The 19,834-nt window shown below is 40.6% G+C and overlaps 1 protein-coding gene across 2 annotated transcripts in view; it reads right to left on the reverse strand.

Moving 5' to 3' along the window:
• Positions 1-612: 612 nt before the first annotated feature.
• The window catches only part of LOC149186747 (uncharacterized), a 220,715-nt gene continuing 201,493 nt past the window's right edge, over positions 613-19,834 (reverse strand). For both annotated transcript variants that reach the window (XM_089411116.1, XM_089411115.1), the window contains 3 exons: positions 1,396-1,535; positions 1,233-1,299; positions 613-1,105 (listed from right to left, as the gene is read on the reverse strand). In XM_089411116.1, the coding sequence (XP_089267242.1) occupies positions 986-1,105; positions 1,233-1,299; positions 1,396-1,535 (327 nt within the window). In that variant the 3' untranslated portion in view covers positions 613-985. The remainder of the gene's footprint in view (positions 1,106-1,232; positions 1,300-1,395; positions 1,536-19,834) is intronic.

Below are 19,834 nucleotides of genomic sequence, written 5' to 3' on the forward strand. Positions count from 1 at the left end.
TATAGTGTAGATGTAAGTCAATTCAACAAAACACTGAATTGACATTGTCAAACCAAAACTGTTTCCCTGAATGCGACGAATAAAACAGTAGGTTCTTTTAGCAATATAAACTAACAGTCAAACACACTGTGTCCTTGTCAACATACTGTATTTTTTTCTCGACATATTCAGTCGCTAAAGGATTGCTTAAGTTGACAAAAGGAGACAATGACATATACTTTACCACAAAGGTCAGCACATTGAACTCTTTTAACCGGGGTTTGCAAATAAAAAGCTCCATATAACTTTGAAAAACCAACAGTATCTTTGTTTTATACTGAGATCAAAGAATCCGACTCAGAATCAACAGGAAAGTTTGGAATGCAACCTCGAGTAGCACTAAAACAGAGAACATCTTGATTACTTTCTCATTTTAGAACACAGAGAGCAGAGTAACTATTACTAGAAACATTAAGCTAAAAATCTGAACATAATTGCTATTATGCTCAGTAATTTCATCCTCTCCCCCATAGATTCAATGATGTAACATTATATGCCAAACGTAATGTAAAAAAAACGAACCATAGCATTATTGTTCGACAGCAATTTCTTCAATGGCAAGTTATCTTCATGTCAAATCCAAAAACAGCAAGTAGAATGCTTTATATTAGTAAAAGCAATATTTATTTCAAATGCGAATAGTGAATGTGACAATGCCTGTTATTACTGTACAGTGTACACAAATGTTGACTGGAAAATAGTGTAATGTCGAAACTTCTTGAATTTTTAGTATTCAACGTCGAATCTCATTTACCTCAAAACGAATCAGAGAAAAGTAAAGCAAAAAACCCACCCTTACATAGAAACCAAGTGAACGTGTATTAATAGAGGTGTGTGCTGTTTGAATATTGTCAAAGCTGCCAATTTCTCACAAATTACATATTCTTATAAAAATTTATTAATCCTTATAAACAATCTGAACCGAAATAATTCTCTGAATCGAAAATCAAGCCGACATCATGACCTGGTCACAGGCCTGCAGCGCTTTGCCAGCAAAGTATCTTACATCAACATCGGAATCTTCACTTAGCTCAACTAAACAAGGATGAACAGTTTGCTCTACAACCTGGAAAAATGCACAGAAAAGCATTATATCCATGTAAACTTTAGCGATGCCACAAATCTAAAAATCCTGACCTTAACCAAGGTTACAGTTGCAATGTATAATATATAGCATAATTTGATTTACTTACAGACTGATCAAGAATTGGAATAAGTGACTGTAACACCTTAGCAGTATTAAATTTGATGTTGGGAACCCTGTCAAAATAGGAACTCAAATTCCGGAGCATTCCTGTCGAGAAATTTTAAATGAAAATGAATGCTTTAAACCTACAGTTCTGTAAGAGAATTTACCTGTCCTTTGCTACGCTAATGATAACAGGCAACATTGTTTGACATGTTATCTCTGGACCCAGGACAGGGGCTAGAAGTGAAATTGCATGCAAGACTGTCATTCGATATAAGTAGTGTTGGTTATTTATCATCTCTAGAACCTGTTTGTCAAACGAAAAAGGAACTGTCAAATGCTTTGATAATTATTAACAAGAAAAAAAAAAACCCGTGTACAACTTCCTATATACATAAGGGCATACCATAATTATCAAAAGTTCCAAGTCCAAAACATCATCTCTGACCAAATCATCTGCCAAACTGACATCTTGGAGAGCACAAGGTGCCTCAATCACAAACCCCTATGCGAGTCAAACAATTTGGAACCCTTGATTAAGGACTAAAAGCCACATCTTTTCATACTGATCGCTTTTAGGGTACAGCCATTCCATATTCATATATCAATAATAATTCTCCCTTTGAAGGAATTTTTGAGTTATTACTTCATCTATTCTTCAGTCTGGGAGGGTTTCCTCTTTCTTCCTTCTGTCACAGTACATCCGTTTACATCCTTTACTTGCATGCATTGGAACATCAGCAATGTTGCTCAACTCTCAAACTGTATGCGCTTGCTTTTAGAAATATTATAAATAGAAGAATATGATTCTATTCGTACATTCTTAAAAAATTTTATTGATCCATTTGCAGCACAAGAAGAAAGGAGAGTTTCAATTTGTAACATACATAATCCAAGCAGCCCTCCCCGTGGAGAAAGTTGAAGGAAAGAGATTGAATGAAAGCTCATACTATAACATTGTTTTTTCATTTGATAGAAAGTTTTTTTTAGGAACTACCCTCATTTGAGCACACATCAACATGAGGAAACATCTAATGAGCAGTTACCAGAAATTATTAATTTAAACTCATTAAGAAATGGCTAAGGCAAAGACTAGGAGACAAACTGGAAAAGAACAATCCAAAATTAGCTGACTAACATTTTCATCAGAAATCTTTAGGTACTTGTTACCCACCAAAGGTCGATGACCCCCAAAAGAAAATTTTCACCTATTCATCTCTTCCAGCTGGCAGCTGACAGCCTCTGAGAGCCACTTTGTGGCCGATGTGATGTGCCATTCATATCTCTACCACCTGCATCAGTGATATGTCTTCTCGCCCATTTGTCAAGAGCACATGTTGGAAGGTGGGCTTCTAATCAAAAGGCACTTTATTCATTTTGCAATCAGATGCAATGCTTGTTTGTATTTGGGCATTTTGACATGGATTATAGGGTAGCTTGGAAGAAAGAAGGGTTTTGGCCATAGTCTTGTTCCCTCACCTTAAATGGGGGGTTAATTTTCAATAATAGCCAGTGGAACCCCCCCTAATGGCCCATGATTTTAGGAAGGGGCACTAGTTGAGAAACCATGATTGAAATAGTGTAGCCCCATCTATCCATATTCCATACGTACCACTTTCCATCTTACATTACAAGCCTTATTCCACCTAACTTCTTCGAGTTCAACTAACCTTTGGTTCATTGGAATTTGGCACCCACACATCCTCATACCTAGGCCGGCCATTAAAATGCACCCTAGGAGGTTGATGCAGCTAAATGAAACAGGAAAAACATATAATGGCCACAAGAACAGCAAAGAAAAATCAAAATACAAAAGATGGCCGAGACATGTGGGCATAAGCCAAGCATGAGCTCTACCTCTATCATATGGCCATCACCCGATTCCTAGGCCAATGCTACCCAATCTCATAGAAGACAAGGAACCTTTGCATGTCCCAAACCCCAAATGGGCGATGAACTGCCCCACATCCTAAAGGGGGTAATAACTGCTATAAATCATACAAAGAAAGCTCTCATTCCTTGAACTATGAGCAATAATACAAGGGAAAATCATGAAAATGTACAAGGCAATATAGAGGGGTGGAAAAACAAAGGTCGAGGTAATTCATGCATCCAAGATTGCTCCCTCCTCACATCTATACACCTAGGATGAGGTATTCCACCATAGTCGATCCCTTTGTGATCCGGATTTAAACAGGAACACAATAAAATACAGAGATAACCATAAAGACAGATATGCAGCGGAAATAATACTTCATTTCATTACTGTAAAATATTGAAATATGCTTACAAACAGAAATGGAAATAAACCAGCTAAGGCGATGGTAGCTTATCTCTGAGAAGAGATGTGGCAGCTACATGCCTCTGAACTGTGTTACAATGAGGCTCGAAGGCCTATTTATTGTTGAGAAACAATGGAAAACCCTTAACATCCCAAAATCTAACCCTAGAAGATGAAACGCCAAATTGTAGGCCTCGTTTGGGTAAATTGGTACATCAATTTCCCGGGGTCGTAACTTTGGCATACGATCTCCGTTTGACGCGTACAATAGCTCGTTAGGAAGATCTATCCGAGCACTATAACTTTGGAAAAAGCAACATGGGTCATCCCAGATTTCCCAAAAAACATCGTTTAGGGCCTCCAAACGGCTCCGGAAGTTCAATACCCAAAAAAACTGTTAAAAATACTAAATTGTGCTACAATTACAGAAAATGAAAAACTGAAAGAGACAGTTGTGGGGATCCAAATGGGATAGGTGGGTGGCCACAACATCCACCTGGATCATTCCTCCCCCCTTAGGAAGCAATGTTCCCCATTGCGTTGAGTTCCTCCATCTGTTGAACTTGTTCACGAGTGAGCTATTCTGCAATCTTTGATGTGTCCAGTAATGGTGGGAAGCATGGTCGATGATGGTCCACATTGAACACTCGGTGCAAGCAAAGGAATGGAGGAATGTTGTGCTCCAAAGCATTGTTTCCCATAGCCTTGGTAATGCTGTAAGGACCATGTCGGAGTGGTCAGAGCTTCTGATGGGCTCTTGTAAGGCGTTTTTTCTACAGATGTAACCAGACTTTGTTGCCCACTTGAAGCTTTTGTGGTACCCCTGCGGGTGAGGAGAAGTTGTTCCTGTGTTCTATCATGACCGTATCCCTTTGTTGCTGCTGCTGCATGGAGGAACCTTTTGCGGGGGTCATGGATGTGGTGATGATCTTCCCCTTACTTTGGGAGTGAACCAGACAGATGAATTTCCTGGTCTGGGAGATGAGCTTGCTGCCTTTCTTAGCAGTGATCAAAGAGGTGGCGGTAGGTGGGGCTACCTCCGGTATCCTGTATAATGAATCATCCAAAGAAATAATAACAGCACAAGGCCTTGACTCATACACAGCATGTCGCCTCCACAAGTATGGCTGGCCTAATAGTACATCACAAACATCCAAAGGTGTAACATCACACAATACCTCATCTGTGAAGAGCTTGATGCTGTAGGGAAGGTGACACTGCTGGCGGACTTTGAGATCTCGTCCTTCCTGAAGCCACCCGATACTATACGGCTGCAGGTGTGGTGTAGTCGGTAGGCCCAACCGCTTCACGACCTCTGCTAAAACGAGGTTCATTTGGCTGCCACTATCGACAATGAATTGCAGCGGCGAACCCTTCACCCACATCTGTGAGTGGAAAAGACGCTCCCCTTCCTCTGGATTTTCGGGCTAATTTTTCTGGATCTTGGCAGTGGCAACAGTGGCGCTGGGATCCACATCAATGATCTGCTTCCCTTTGCCATTCCCCTTGTCAGGTTCTAGCTAAGGGTTGGAACATGCATCTGATTCAGAAGCCTTCAACTTGGCCACCAACGACTACTTGATCTGACACTCACTTGTGTTGTGAGTGGGGATGTTGTGGAACTCACACCACTTTCCTGTGTCCTTCTTCAACTTCGTGGTGTTGTTCTTTTCTTGCGGCTTCAACGGGTTGTTTTGGGTCACCCCTCCTTGGCTTTGTCCTTTGGTCTTCGGATTTGCAGATCCAAAGTCTCGCTTCTTCTATTTGAACTTTTGCTCAATTTTGACAGCGTATCAGTACGCAGTGCTGAGCGAGGAGATGTTCAGGAACTCCATCTCTTCCTGGATGTATCTGTGTAGGCAGTCGCGGTATTTGAGTACCAGATGCAGATCAGAATCTTTGATACCAAACTGTGTGCGAAGGGTATGAAAAATGTTTGTGAACTCCGGCACATCTTGGTCTCATCCCTGCCGCAGTGTGGTCCATTTGATGTATTTGTCCTCATAGCTTTTGACAGGGTAGTACTGCTCCTTGATGGCATCCCGGAATGAATCCCAAGTGGGTGCGACTGAAAATAGTGAGCCCGTACTTTCATTCTTCTGCTCGTAGAAGGTTTCCCACCAATCCTTGACGTGGGGTGCTACTTTGAGAAGAGCGAAAACAATCTTTTCCTGACTCGAAAATTCATGAACAGAAAAATACCCATCTAGCAGATTTAACCATTTATCTACGGCATCTGCGTCTATTTGACCCTCGAAGATGGGGATTTCAAAATTAACTTGTACCTTAAAGGGTGTGGCATTTCCAGAGTAACTGTTGGAAGCCGATGCGTCGCCTCTGGGTGGCTGCTGAAGGATCTGCGCAAAGTTGTCCATCATCACGTTCCTTTGTCGCTCGAGGGCTTCTTCGAGCAAGATTTTGATAGGATCTCCTGCTCCCTCGTCTTTCTTTTCATCTACCATGGGAGGCCATCGAGTTTTGCGTAGCTGGTCTTGCAAAGGTTCGACCAGTTCAAGCCCTAACTCCTTATATCCCAACCTCGTTGGGGACATGCAAAGAAAAACAGAGAAAAAGCAGACCGCTTTGATACCACTGATCCGGATTTAAACAGGAACGCAATAAAATACAGAAATAACCATAAAGACAGATATGCAGCGGAAATAATACTTCATTTCATTACTGTAAAATACTGAAATATGCTTACAAATAGAAATGAAATAAACCAGCTAGGGCGATGGTAGCTTATCTCTGAGAAGAGATGTGGCGGCTACATGCCTCTGAACTGTGTTACAATGAGGCTCAAAGGCCTATTTATTGTTGAGAAACAATGGAAAACCCTTAACATCCCAAAACCTAACCCTAGAATATGAAACGCCAAATTGTGGGCCCCGTTTGGGTAAATTGGTACATCAATTTCCTGGGGTCGTAACTTTGGCATACGATCTTCGTTTGACGCGTACAATAGCTCATTAGAAAGATCTATCCTAGCACCATGACTTTGGGAAGAGCAACATGGGTCCATGGACCCATGTTGCTCCCAGATTTCCCAAAAAACGTCGTTTAGGGCCTCAAAATGGCTCCAAAAGTTCGGGACCCAAAAAAACTGCTAAAAATAGTATATTGTGCTACAATTACGGAAAATGAAAAACTGAAAGAGACAGTTGTGGGGGTCCAAATGGGATAGGTGGGTGGCCACCAACATCCACCTGGATCACTTTGACCATAAATCTTGGCCATGACGTCCTTTCCCTTCTATTCCATCATTATTCACATGGCACCTATCGATTGAAGGGTGCACCAAGGACATGTCACTTCCCATTAGGGGTCGGAAACACCTAATAGTATCATCTATCAACAACTCCTACCTAGGGAGGTAATAACATTACGTGACTATGTGTTAAGTTATGGTATGTTCTATGCTTAGAGCAGTTTACTTCTTTTTATTATTATTATCCACAGATTAGCAATCACATGTACATTAAGTAAAGTGCAGATAGAACATTAAACGATCGATAAAAAACAAGCCAAGACAAGAGACACAAGATATGGCGGCTAGCCAGGGACAAACCCAATATGGGGAAACCCTTTGATCAAATCTTCTTTTATCTTCAATAATTCAACAAAGAGAAATAGTAAAAAAATCTGATTTGCATTAGTATCAGCAAACCCTAGATCAGCCCTCAACTAGGGCAGACAATATCTTGCAAACCGACCGTCAATTGCCTTGATTCCTTCATCAAAATGTACGGCCTTCTGAGGAGAGTCAGTTCCACCTACAGTGTAGTTCTGAGAGAGAGTCTGATGGTCAACGCTGGTCAAACCTCCGATCTGCAGTTGCAGCCCTAAATTCTGTGTCCTTCCTTCCACACGTGTGAGAGAAGAGTCCCTTTCTGCGCAGTAGGAGAAGAGCCTCTTTTCTTTGCAGGAGAGAGAGAGACATGTGATGAGAGTGAATCTCCAAATGAGGAAAAGACCTCCTATATTTATATACAAATGTTGATGATGAATAGATGCATCTGTTGGGCTTCTGAGCCTATATGAGTTGCTGGTCGGCTTGATAATTATTCCATAATCAAAATAAATTCATATCTCCATAAATACGTATCGGAATCAGATGATATTTAGATCAATCCTACACCTCTCGATGAGAGGAATCTAGGAAAAATATTATCAGCCATGAATAAGGTGACCCACATGGAGTTTGGCCCTAGTTGCCAATTTTAAAACTCCCTCTCAACGAGAGACAACTTCATCAGCAATTCTGTCTGTCACTACTATTCATCCATCAAATGCACTGCCCTGTACAACTTGACCCCTGCTCTGCTTTTCTCTGTTCTGCCTTGTGCTGATATGCTTTGTTCTGCTCTGCTCGAAATATGAAGAAGAAGAAGTGATCGAGGATGTATCATACCATCCTCCACTAACTCAAAGTCAGTCTCAGAGTGTGTAACATTGGTCTCAGACCAGTCCTCAACCGACCCGAAGTCAATGTCATAGTGGGTACAACTCCTACCACTGGTCCCAGACCAGTATTATTGATCCCAGATCAATGAAGGTCATCCTAGCATAGGGAGTACGGTAGATACAACGATGCATCCATGGGTACTACTATGGTCCCTATCCTCATTTCCCTACTCTCATTGATCAGATGAGAGGTACTTCCCATGAGTCCCAGACTGCATGGGTGGGATGCCTCGACAGGATAACTAATCATCTTGTCCACAGGAGAGACAATCATTCTATCTAGTGGATGCCACAGAGAACTAATCATCCTGGCCCACAGGAGAGCAAATCATCCTGTTCCACAATCGCCATGGAGAACACATCATCCACGCCTCACAGGAGAACTAATGATCCTGCTACATAATCATCATGGAGAACACATCATCTAGATCTCACAGGAGAACAAATCATCCTGCTATACAATCGTCATGGAGAACACATCATCCAAACCTCACAGAAGAACTGATCATCCTGTTACATAGTCACCACGGGGTGTCACAGAGAAAGTTTTGATTCTTTTACCCTGTACATGTACACCACCAGGGGATGGTGAGTCACCCTGTGGTCATATGTCGCTCCAAAAAGTACCCCGTGCCCCCCCGGAGCTCTAAGAGCTCCATATATCATACAACACCCTCATCAAAGGGTTTCTGAAAGACACCAAGTCATTCTCAAAAAGTCAAAAATTTGACCTTTCCTAGGGGCTTTGTCAGAATGTCGGCGACCTGTTCATCTGTACCGATATGTTGGAGCCTTATAGCTCCCCGCTGCACCATATCTCGAATATAGTGGTACCTGATATCGATATGCTTGGAGCGATCATGAAATACGGGATTCTTTGATAAACGAATCCCACTCTGGTTATCACACAGGATCACGGTGGTATCCAATGTAAATCCAAACAGCTCACTAAAGAGCTTTCGTAACCAGACTACCTCACAGGTGGCCATGCTAGTAGCAATATACTCTGCCTCGGCGGTGCTCAAAGCCACTGACTTCTGCTTCCTGCTCATCCAGGATATCGAAGCAGATCCCAAGGAGAAATAGCACTCAGAAGTGCTCTTACGATCCACCACACTGCCTGCCCAATCAGCATCAGTGTATCCAAGTAGTCTCACATCTCCGACAGTGTATCTTAACCCATAAGTAATTGTGCCACGAAGATATCTCAACAGATTCTTGGCACCAATCCAATGTATGTGGTGAGGTTCAATCATATGTTGACTCAACGTGTTGATTGCGAAGCATATATCTGGACGAGAGTTCACTAAGAACATTAATGCTCCGACGAGTTGATGATACTCGGTGGCATTTCGTAAAACAAGTCCAGCAGCGCTACCACTTAACTTCTTAAAGTCAAGCTCCATCAAGGTAGTAACAGGCTTGTAATCCACCATACCGAATCTTTCCAATATCTTCACCACATATTTTCCTTGAGATAGGAAAATTTCCCTTAGCTTCTGCCAGATTTCAAGTCCTAGCAAATAGTGCATTAGTCCTAGGTCCTTCATTTCAAATTTAGAAGCCAACTCCCTCTTACATTTGTGAATGAGAGGGTCTGCACTTGTTAGAAAGAGGTCATCCACATACAGCACCAGTATGAGAGGTTTGTCATCTTCAACCTTAAAGTAAAGGTTAGGATCGGCTTCACTCCTAGTGAATCCTAGCTTCATCAAGTAGCTATCGATCCTCTCATACCATGCTCGGGGTGCTTGCTTTAGCCCATAGAGAGCCTTCTTCAACCTGCATACATGAGATTTTCGATCATAAATCTCAAATCCTTCGGGTTGCTCCACGTAGACCTCTTCTTTGATCGAACCATGCAAGAACGCGGTCTTGACATCCATTTGATGTAGGTTCCATCCTTTTGAAGCCGCAAGGGCTATGATCGAGCGAATGGTGGTATATCTGGCAACAGGTGCAAATATCTCATCATAGTCTATACCTTCCTTTTGGGAGAAGCCACGAGCGACAAAACAAGCCTTATACTTTTCCGTACTTCCATCTATTGCATGCTTTATCTTGTAAAGCCATTTAGAAATGACAATTGTCTTGTCCTGGGGTCTGGGAACTACTTCCTAGACATCATTCTTCATAATAGACTCATATTCTTCGGTCATAGCATCCTTCCATACTTGATGCTTGACGGCATCTGAGAATGATGAAGGCTCATTTTGTATGATCGTGCTCATGATGGTCAGGTATCCATGATACCTGTTAGGTTTCTTACTTTTACGGAAGGTTCCTCGGGGTGTAGTGTGTCCTTCAGCATCATCGAGTAGCCCCCTAAGCCAAGAGGGCCTCTTCCTAGAAGAGGAAGGCTTAGGTGGATCAATAGGATCCATGGGTTCATCCACATCGGGCATTGTTACATCATCCTTTTCTTTTGGTTCCCTAGTGTCAGCTTCTTGAGAGCTCCTTAAAGTAGGAAGATTGTTCACCTTGCTGAGAGCCATATCTTCATCGAAGGTGACATCATAACTAATCACGACTTCCCTTTGACTGGCTACATAGATTCTATAGCCCTTAGTATTTTCACCATAGCCCACAAAGATTCCTTTCTTTCCAGATGCACCCAATTTATTCCTTTTCTCTTTTGACACATGAAAATATACAGGGCTTCCAAAAATTCTAAAATGAGATACGTCAGGTTTCTTACCGGTGAACATTTCTTTAGGAGTCTTGGAACCCAATGCTTGATGAGGGCATCGGTTTTGTACATATACGGCAGTGCTTGCAGCTTCGGCCCATAGAAACTTCGGAAGTCTTTGATCATGGAGCATGGCACAGACAGCTTCCACAATCGTACGGTTCTTCCTTTCCGCCACACCATTCCGTTCAGTAGTATATGGTGTAGTAGTCTCCCTCTTAATGCCAACCTCTTTACAAAAGTCACGAAACTTGTTAGATTCATATTCAGTTCCATTATCAAAATCCTTAAGATCTTGATCTTCTTTTCAATTTGATTCTCGATCAAGGCTTCGAAGTGTCGAAACAAAGAGAACACTTCATCCTTCTTTTTCAAGAAGTATATCCAAGTCTTTCAAGAATAGTCATCTATAAAAGTAAGGTAATATGAATATCCTCCCTAGGAGTTCACAGGCATCATACCAGATATGTCTGAGCGAACCAACTATAATATATCGGAAGTCTTGCTTTGGCTTGAGGGGAATGGTCCCCTTTTGAGCTTTCCTTCGGCACATCCCAGACATACACCTTCTTTCTCTACTCGGAATTCGGGTATCCCTGTCACCATTTGTCTTACATCGAGTAGAGCTTTATAATGAAGGTGGGCAAACATTGATGCCAAAGTTCGAACTGAAGAGATGTGTCACAAGACATGACACCTAGCGGACTTCCACCAACCTGATATAATGAATCAACTCGAAACCCAAGAGTGAAGGGATCTTTAACATTGTTTTTCCATATATGTACCTTGCCATCGTTGAAGGTCACCTTGTAGCCTTCGTCTTCCATTGCCGAGATGGACACCAGGTTCTTTTTTAGGTCATGTACATATAATACATCCTGTAAGTGGATTGTATTACCTTGATTCAATTTAAGAGAGACATTGCCTACACCTTTCACGGGATATTTCATATTATCTCCAAGGACAATTTCCAGTTTAGTTTCTTTCTTTATCAGATTATGGAGAACTTCTTTGTAACCAGTGAAGTGCCTTGAGGCACCACTATCAATAAGCCAATTTCCCAGCGAGTTCGAAGGAGTAGAGGTAGATAGAGCAGCTGGTAGATAATATTCATCCTGTTTATTGTCAACAGTGTTAGATTCATACCTGGAATTTCTAGCCTTCTTGAATGGTTGTCCTCTTCCTTGATTTCCAGTACTCCTTTTACCTCTACTATTAGATTTGCCATTCCTTTGATTGCCATGAGAGGGATTTTGATCGTCATCCTGGTGAGAGTTCCTTCTATCAGGGCATTCCCTTGCATAGTGACCTACTTTATCGCAAATGTAACATCGTCCTTTTCTTCCACCCTTAGGTCCAACCTTTCTTTTTTATTTAGTCCTGGAATTATTTCTTTTCTTAGCATGAGAAGAAAAAGCAGCAGGAGGACCTTTAGGCATGGGCATTTCTTGCTCTTCTATCCTTGTTTCTTCTTGAATGCATCTTGCCATTAATTCCTCGAAACCAGGAATTGCGTTATTGTCGAGAAGAGTAGTCCTGAACACGTACCATTCGGATGGTAATCCTCCAAGGGTTGAGAGTGCCATTTCCCTATCAATGATAATTTTTCCAATAGATAGGAGATCGTTCTTGATCTCGATGATTCTTAAGAAATATGCTTGCATGCTCTCATCTTTGCCCTTCTTAATTTCCTTCAGCTTATTTCTAAGAAACAAAACTTGATTTGCATCATTAACTTTAAGTAAAGTCACCAGTCTATCGTAGATTTCCTTGGAGGTGTTCAGATCAAAGATGTAGGCCACCAAACATTTGTTGATAGAGTCCCGGATGATCTTCTTAGCTTTTACTTCTCCCTTGGTCCATTTGTTCCTAGCAGCAGCAGATGCATTTGATGGAGGCTCAGCGATTCCGCCTCTCACATGGTCCAACACTTCCTGTTCTTCTAATGTTAGATCGAGAGACATCTTCCATCGTGGTAGTCAGACTTCTCACGGAGCTTGTCTTTAGCAGGGAAGTGTGTTGAGGACCCCATGAATTCTTTTTGGATAGCCTGCCAATCTTCTCTTTGTGATTGCTCTTGCTCTTGCTTGGGCTTTGTCTTCACCTCAGCTCTGATACCATGTTAAGTTATGGTATGTTCTATGCTTAGAGTAGTTTACTTCTTTTTATTATTATTATCCACAGATTAGCAATCACATGTAAATTAAGTAAAGAGAAGATAGAACATTAAACTATCAACAGAAAACAAGCCAAGACAAGAGACACAAGATGTGGCGGCTAGCCAGGGACAAACCCCAATATGGGGAAACCCTTTGATCAAATCTTCTTTTATCTTCAATAATTCAGCAGAGAGAAATAGTACAAAAATCTGATTTGCATTAGCAGCAGCAAACCCTAGATCAGCCCTAAACTAGGGCAAAAAATATCTTGCAAACCGACCGTTGGATTGCCTTGATTCCTTCACCAAAATGTACAGCCTTCTGAGGAGAGTCAGTTCCACCTACAGCGCAGTTCTGAGAGAGAGTTTGATGGTCAACGCTGGTCAAACTTCCGATCTGCAGTTGCAGCCCTAAATTCTGTGTCCTTCCTTCCACATGTGTGAGAGAAGAGTCCCTTTCTGCGCAGTAGGAGAAGAGCCTCTTTTCTGCGCAGGAGAGAGAGAGAGATGTGATGAGAGTGAGTGTCCAAATGAGGAAAAGACCTCCTGTATTTATATACAAATGTTGATGATGAATAGATGCGTCTGTTGGGCTTCTGAGCCTACATGAGTTGCTGGTCGGCTTGATAATTATTCCATAATCAAAATAAATTCATATCTCCATAAATACTTATCAGAATCGGATGATCTTTAGATCAATCCTACACCTCTCGACGAGAGGAATCTAGGAAAAATATTATCAGCCATGAATAAGGTGACCCACATGGAGTTTGGCCCTAGTTGCTAATTTTAACACTAAGGCCCCAATTTTGGAAGACAAGCCATATATAAAGTGTTATTTTTCCCATTTCCTTCAAGCCTGGTTCTCTTAGATGCAATAATGATTAATGTATCTAATGATGAAGGTTGCAACCACTAGATATTGTGTGTAATTGGCAGGTAGTTCCATCTATAGGTCTAGGCAACTTAACTAAGGTCCAGGTCCACCAAAGAACATATTGACACCCATGAGTGAATCGTTGAAAGCCATGGGTCTCCTGACAGTTTTAGAGCATCATTCATAGCCATGGGCACCTTCAGCACCCACAACGCTCTTGCATTTGCTATATTATTCATGGGATGATGCACCTGGACCAGCATGCCCCCAACCAACCTAGTAGTGATTACATGGTTTGCCAATTGATCCAAGGCTTAGATGAGGTTTGTCTCATGCTTTGAGACATGGCAGGGCCAGAGCCATCTTCAGTGCCCTCAGCGCTGGAGCAGAATCAAGCTTATTCATCACTTGGAGACCCATGAGACCCTGATTGTGCCCCAAACCCACATTTGGGAGCCACAGAATGATTTTTCAGAGAGATCTAGGGGCCAAATCCTTGACCTTGATTTTAGGATCCCTCTACACTTATCAGGCACCAAAGGAGCTCAACGTAAGCCCTAGAAGGGCCTACGACAACATCACGTCAGCATTTCGGCCCTCTTGTTGGGAGATTTATTGTGCTTCACATTGGCTACAAGGTCGACCTATGACCTTGATTAGTTATTAATTTATTACACATTATTTTAATGTTTGAGGGGTTTCTAGGCATAATTAGACATTAGTAGCATAAATAGATATTAGAGATCATTCATTTGTGATCTCTCATCATCATCAATCTTGGAATTTCGACCTCATTGAGGAATTCAACCTCTCTAGAGGAATCAAACTTGTCCTCTTGTGGATGTTTTGGATCTATTGGATGCATTTTGACATTTGGAGTTGATCTTGGATATTTCTTGGAGCTATTCTTTGGACAATGGAAGTGATTCTTGCATGTTGTTTTGTAGGTACACTTTATTATTAAATATCTATTTTTTATGTCTAATGTATGGAATTATTGATTCTAGGTCATGGTAAATTGTGCCCTAATTTGTTGAAGATTAATTGAATTACTATCTAGATGAATATTGCATACATTACTCATGTATAACATGTGATGAATAGTCCTAGTGGTGAACTCATTGAAGCTCTCCCATAAAAATCCATTTTTCACTGAGTGGGTAAATGCTTGAAATTTGCTTGCTAGGGCATCAAATTTCGGCCTCCTTCGAAACAAGTCTAGCTAACTTAAATCATCCTAGACTCCTTTCTCCCAAGGAACAAGGAACTGGTCGAATTGGTTGGTGACCAATCTTTTCTCTCTCCCAATTCTAGTCCTTTCAAGGCTAGGGTAAAAACCTAGGGCTTGGTATGAATTTCTAGGGAGGAAGGACTTTGGTGGTTGGAGCCTAAACAACAAGAGGGTAGGGTTTGCCACAAAACCTATCAATTTGATGTGAATCCACTACAATTTCATCCATAATTCGCTTTCCCTAGAGAGAAATCGTAGTTTTTCCATAGTTGCAAAAATCGTGATAAAATCACAATTTTTTCAAAAAAGGCAATTTTTTTATTTGTGGTGATTTAATCGACCAATGTCATCGACAATTTTTTCCAAGATGAAAAAATCATGATAAAATCATAAAAATCGCCAAGAAATTGTGAAAAAATCACTAAGATTTTTTCCAAATGAAAAAATGGCGATAAAATCGTAAAAATCACCAAAAAATCATCAAAAAATAGTGAAAAAATCACCAATAATAAATTAACTTTTTGAATTCATTAAATAATAAATATTATAAAAATTGAGCCCCAAGGGTTAGGTCAATTGGTCAAGTTCTCATCACTAAAAGCATCTCACTAATGGGAGGTCACGGGATCAATTCTCCTCAACACCCTCGAGGTTAGGCTTCACTAATAAGCTGGTGGGAAGTGATCCCTTCATGTGGATCTACCCAGACAATTCCTTGGGAAAATATTTATAATTTATTATTTTTATAATTTATGGCCCTCATACAAGTGCGAGTCCCAAACGCCTTAATGACATGGTCTACGTCTACTGTAATCTCTAATTGTAGGCGAGGCAACTTCAGAAGACACCTAAAGTGGAGGCCATCTCATTGGATGGGATTGACACCATTGCTGCATGGAGGGTTGAGGCCGAGAGCCTGTCATGGAATCGACCCCTGATTGGTTAGAGGCCGTAGCAATGAAGGAGGTAGCAACTGCAGAGGAGAGAGAGAGGAGGAGGTGACACAGCCTACCATGGTCACTAGTACAGGACGTGGTCTAGCTCCTTCGCTAAGTAACTAGATTCTTGCCCCCCCCCCCACGTGTCTCGAATCCTGCGTGTCGGACATGATTCTCGAGGGACATGTGTCTGATTCACAGGTCGAACATGTCTAAACACAAGGGATCTGTGGACCTAGTGAATCTTATTCGTCCGAGCAGAGTGTCACGATTTTCAGACACGTGTCCCTCTTGAAAAGTGTTCCACGGCTCTTTAGAACCCCAATTTGGGCCACTTTCTCTTCATTGTAATGCATCTCTCTTGTAGTGGGTGTCTGGGAGTGAGTATCAAAGGGTTTAGGAGTGTTTTAGAAGTGATTCAAGTAACCGGTAAGTGCATTTTGCTTCCATTTTTTTCAATTTTGCTACAACAGTTTTCCTGTCCATTTTGTTTACATGCTAGTGCATTCTTTCTTTATTTTTTAACAACATTCATGGCTCAATCAAGGGAAGTAGGGAAGGGGCAAAAGAAGGGGAAGAATGTCCCCGTTGGCAATGCCCCCCCCCCCCATTCCAGTTTCATCAGGGTCTATCAGTGCTCCCTCTGTTGGAAGTGGGGTTGCAACAACAACTTCAAATATTGAGAGAAAAATAAATTTAGAAATACAACAGTCTCAAGAAAGTAAATATCCCTTATGGAAGTATGTCACAAGAGAACAAGGGCCAGGCAACAAGTTAAGGGTGTTGGAAAATGTAACTAGGTTCGGTCTTCATTAAATGTATTTGAGTCATTTTGTAATATACTTGTCAAAAGAATAACGAAAAGAATTTTTATTACTATTATTGGAACTTATTAAAGCATGGGTTTCATGTTTGAGTCACCATGTTTTAGGTCAAAGTCTCCATTGAGGACTTCTAGGATTTATTCTCAATCAATAGAGTCATTGTATTTTTAAAGAGACCCTTCTTGGGCTTTTGAATCATGTAAACAAGTTTAGTATCGAGTCAAGTATAATTTATGTATCCTCCACATCATGTCGACCTAGAAGAGATCAAGTCAGCCTAAGGACATCAATTTGACCTCCCTTAAAGCCTATCAATAGAAGCAAGCTGCAAGTCGAATTCAATTGGAGGATTTCATCTCAAGCAAGTTAATATCTCTAAGGAAGTCGAAGAAGTGCAAAGTGTGTATAAGGAGGCCAAAGGAAGTGTGAGTTGGGTGGAGTCTAAGGAGAAGAAGAAAAAGGAAATTTTGGCACCTCTCTTTTTGTTTCGTGCCCTAGTTTGGGAGAGCGAAGTCTTCCAAGTTTTTCTAACGCCGGAAGTTGTCTGATGTCGAGCTACTACATAGTCGAAGTTCCTAGAAGAGAGGTCGAAGATCTGGGACGCTGACTTGGTGTGGAGTGAAGGTTTGGTCTTTGTCTAGGGTGAAGAGTCTCAAAGAATACTATTGAAAGGAAGAGAATTTTGAATGGGTTTTCCCCTCGAGGGGGATTTTTCCTTGGCATAGTGCCTATATCTAGTGTCCATTGTTTTATGTGCTTTTGCTTTGATAATTGCTTGATGAACTAAAAGAAAGAATATATAAAGAAAACCTAATAAGAAGTCAAGAACATCACAAGTAATTATCAAGTATAAGAAAATCTTTCTACCTTTCTAATTTTCTAACATGGTATTAGGGTTTTGGTGAAGAAAGAAGAAAAAGACAATCTCAAGCACTTGATCAAGGAACCATTCAAAAGGATTATCTCAAGGAAGGAGTCCACTATATTCAAGGAAGATGTCTAACACAATCAAGGGAGAGAACAAACTTGAAGGAGCCTCAAACTACAGGTCTTGGAAGAAGAGGATTGACCTCATCCTTGAAAAGAACAAGGTACTAGACTTGGTCAAAGGAAAAGTAAAGAAGCATATAGATGACTCTACTGATGCTGAGAAATTAAAATTCAGAGTATTAGAATTGGTGGTCATGACTCTAATGGTAGAAGGAATAAAGGACAATCTTGTCCCATTTATAGCCAACATCAATCATGCTTAGGAAATGTATGAAGCCTTGTCAAATTTATTCACTATTAAGAACATTGGTCAAGTGGCAAGCTTGAAGAATGAACTAAGGACCACAAAGATGACTAAAGAAGATACAGTGGCCTCCTCCTTTGTGAAGATAGCAAGAATCAGAGATGATCTTTTGGCCATTGATGAAATTGTTCTAGGCAAAGAACTCGTGATCACCGCTCTATTACGATTGCCACTTACTTCGGGTGCATTTGCTGTAGGACTTAACAATTGGAAGGAAGCTCCCACTTTTGAAAAACTATGGACTGCCTACAATCAAGGAGAATTGAGGAACTCTCTAGTGGCCAATCCTGAAGAAGTATCTAATGCCTACACTGCTCAATATAAAGGAAAGAAATTGAAAGGACCAAGGAAGAAAGTAGACATGTCCAAAGTAGAATGCTATCAATGTCATAAGAAGGGTCACTACAGAAGTGACTGTCCCGACAATCCAAAGAATAAGAAGAGAGATAGAGATCATGCTAACATTGTTGAAGAAGAAGATCCAAAGAAAGTCAAACCTGAAGAATCTAATATAAGGGACTTACATTATTAAGCCCTTTACTTCTAGTCCTAAATACCTTATTTGTATTTTTTATGTTTTTAGAATTTATAGGTCTTAACATGTTTTTCGAAAAGACTTTTTCTTTGTTTTATAAGTTTGTCAGTATCCCTCAAGCTTTGGAGGGAACCCCCAATAACTCCCAAAGATAAGTATCTCTTTTCCTTTTAGTTTTGGATTCATGTGCTCATTTAGTTTTGATTATATTAAATACTAATCATCATTCTCCCTCTACTGTCTTGATTGGGAAGACATCTGCTATATCCTCAAGGAGTATGGAAGAAAGGCACTCAAGATAAGGTTTGTCAAGAAACAAAGCTATGCCTTAAACTACATTGACTTCTTTATAGTAAATATTCATTTGACAATCTATTACTAACATTATTGTGTCTAGCTATATTGAATCATATTGATTCTTGTTTTGGGTGATTCATCACTTGATAAATCTACCCCAATCCTTGTTAGGTCCCTATAACACTAGTGTATTCCCCCATTATTATTGTCATTGTAGCCCTTATTGTTATTGTTGTACCCATGTTGTGCCCATGTTGTCTCCATATTGTTATTATTGTGCCCCATAGAAGCTCACTATTGTTATTATTGTGCCCTTACATTATTATTGTTATGTCGGCTCTAATTATATTGTGACCCCTTAGACTCCTATATATAGAAAAGAGGTTTTGTCATTTGAATCGTCGAAAAATTGTTCATTTGTGTAATGTAAAGGAGGGTTCCCCTCAAAAAGGCTGATTTTGAAGTCGTTCATCTATCTTTTATATCTTTTTGTGCGTTGGTTGAATAATATTTGGTATTAGAGAAATTTATGGTTCCTCCATAGCAACCATCACTTGACACTCTCGTGCTGGATATAGGAAGCAATTCAATTCTTTGGATGTCAAAGGATTTTATCACAGGTCTACCCAAGTCTGAAGGAAAGAGTGTCATCATGGTGGTAGTTGATAGACTTACCAAGTATGCACATTTTTGTGCATTATCTCATCCATTTAAAGTCAGTACAGTTGCTACTGCATTTATGGAAACAATACAAAAGCTACATGGAAACCCAAAGATTATTGTAAGCAACAGAGATCCCATCTTCACTAGAAATTTTTGGACGAAACTATTTTCTTGTTTGGGTATTTAGTTAGCTCATTGCTCATGCTATCATCCTCAATTTGATGGGCAAACTGAGATAGTGAACAAATGTTTGGAAGGATATCTTCGTTTCTTTGTAACTGATAAACAAACACAATGGGTCAAGTGGTTGCCTCTGGCTGAATGGTGGTATAGCACTTCGTTCCATACTACAGCA

Source organism: Pinus tabuliformis, chromosome 3_1 (assembly GCF_031772625.1).
Source record: "Pinus tabuliformis cultivar Carrire ecotype Pingquan chromosome 3_1, CPIR1, whole genome shotgun sequence".
NCBI lineage: Eukaryota > Viridiplantae > Streptophyta > Pinopsida > Pinales > Pinaceae > Pinus > Pinus tabuliformis.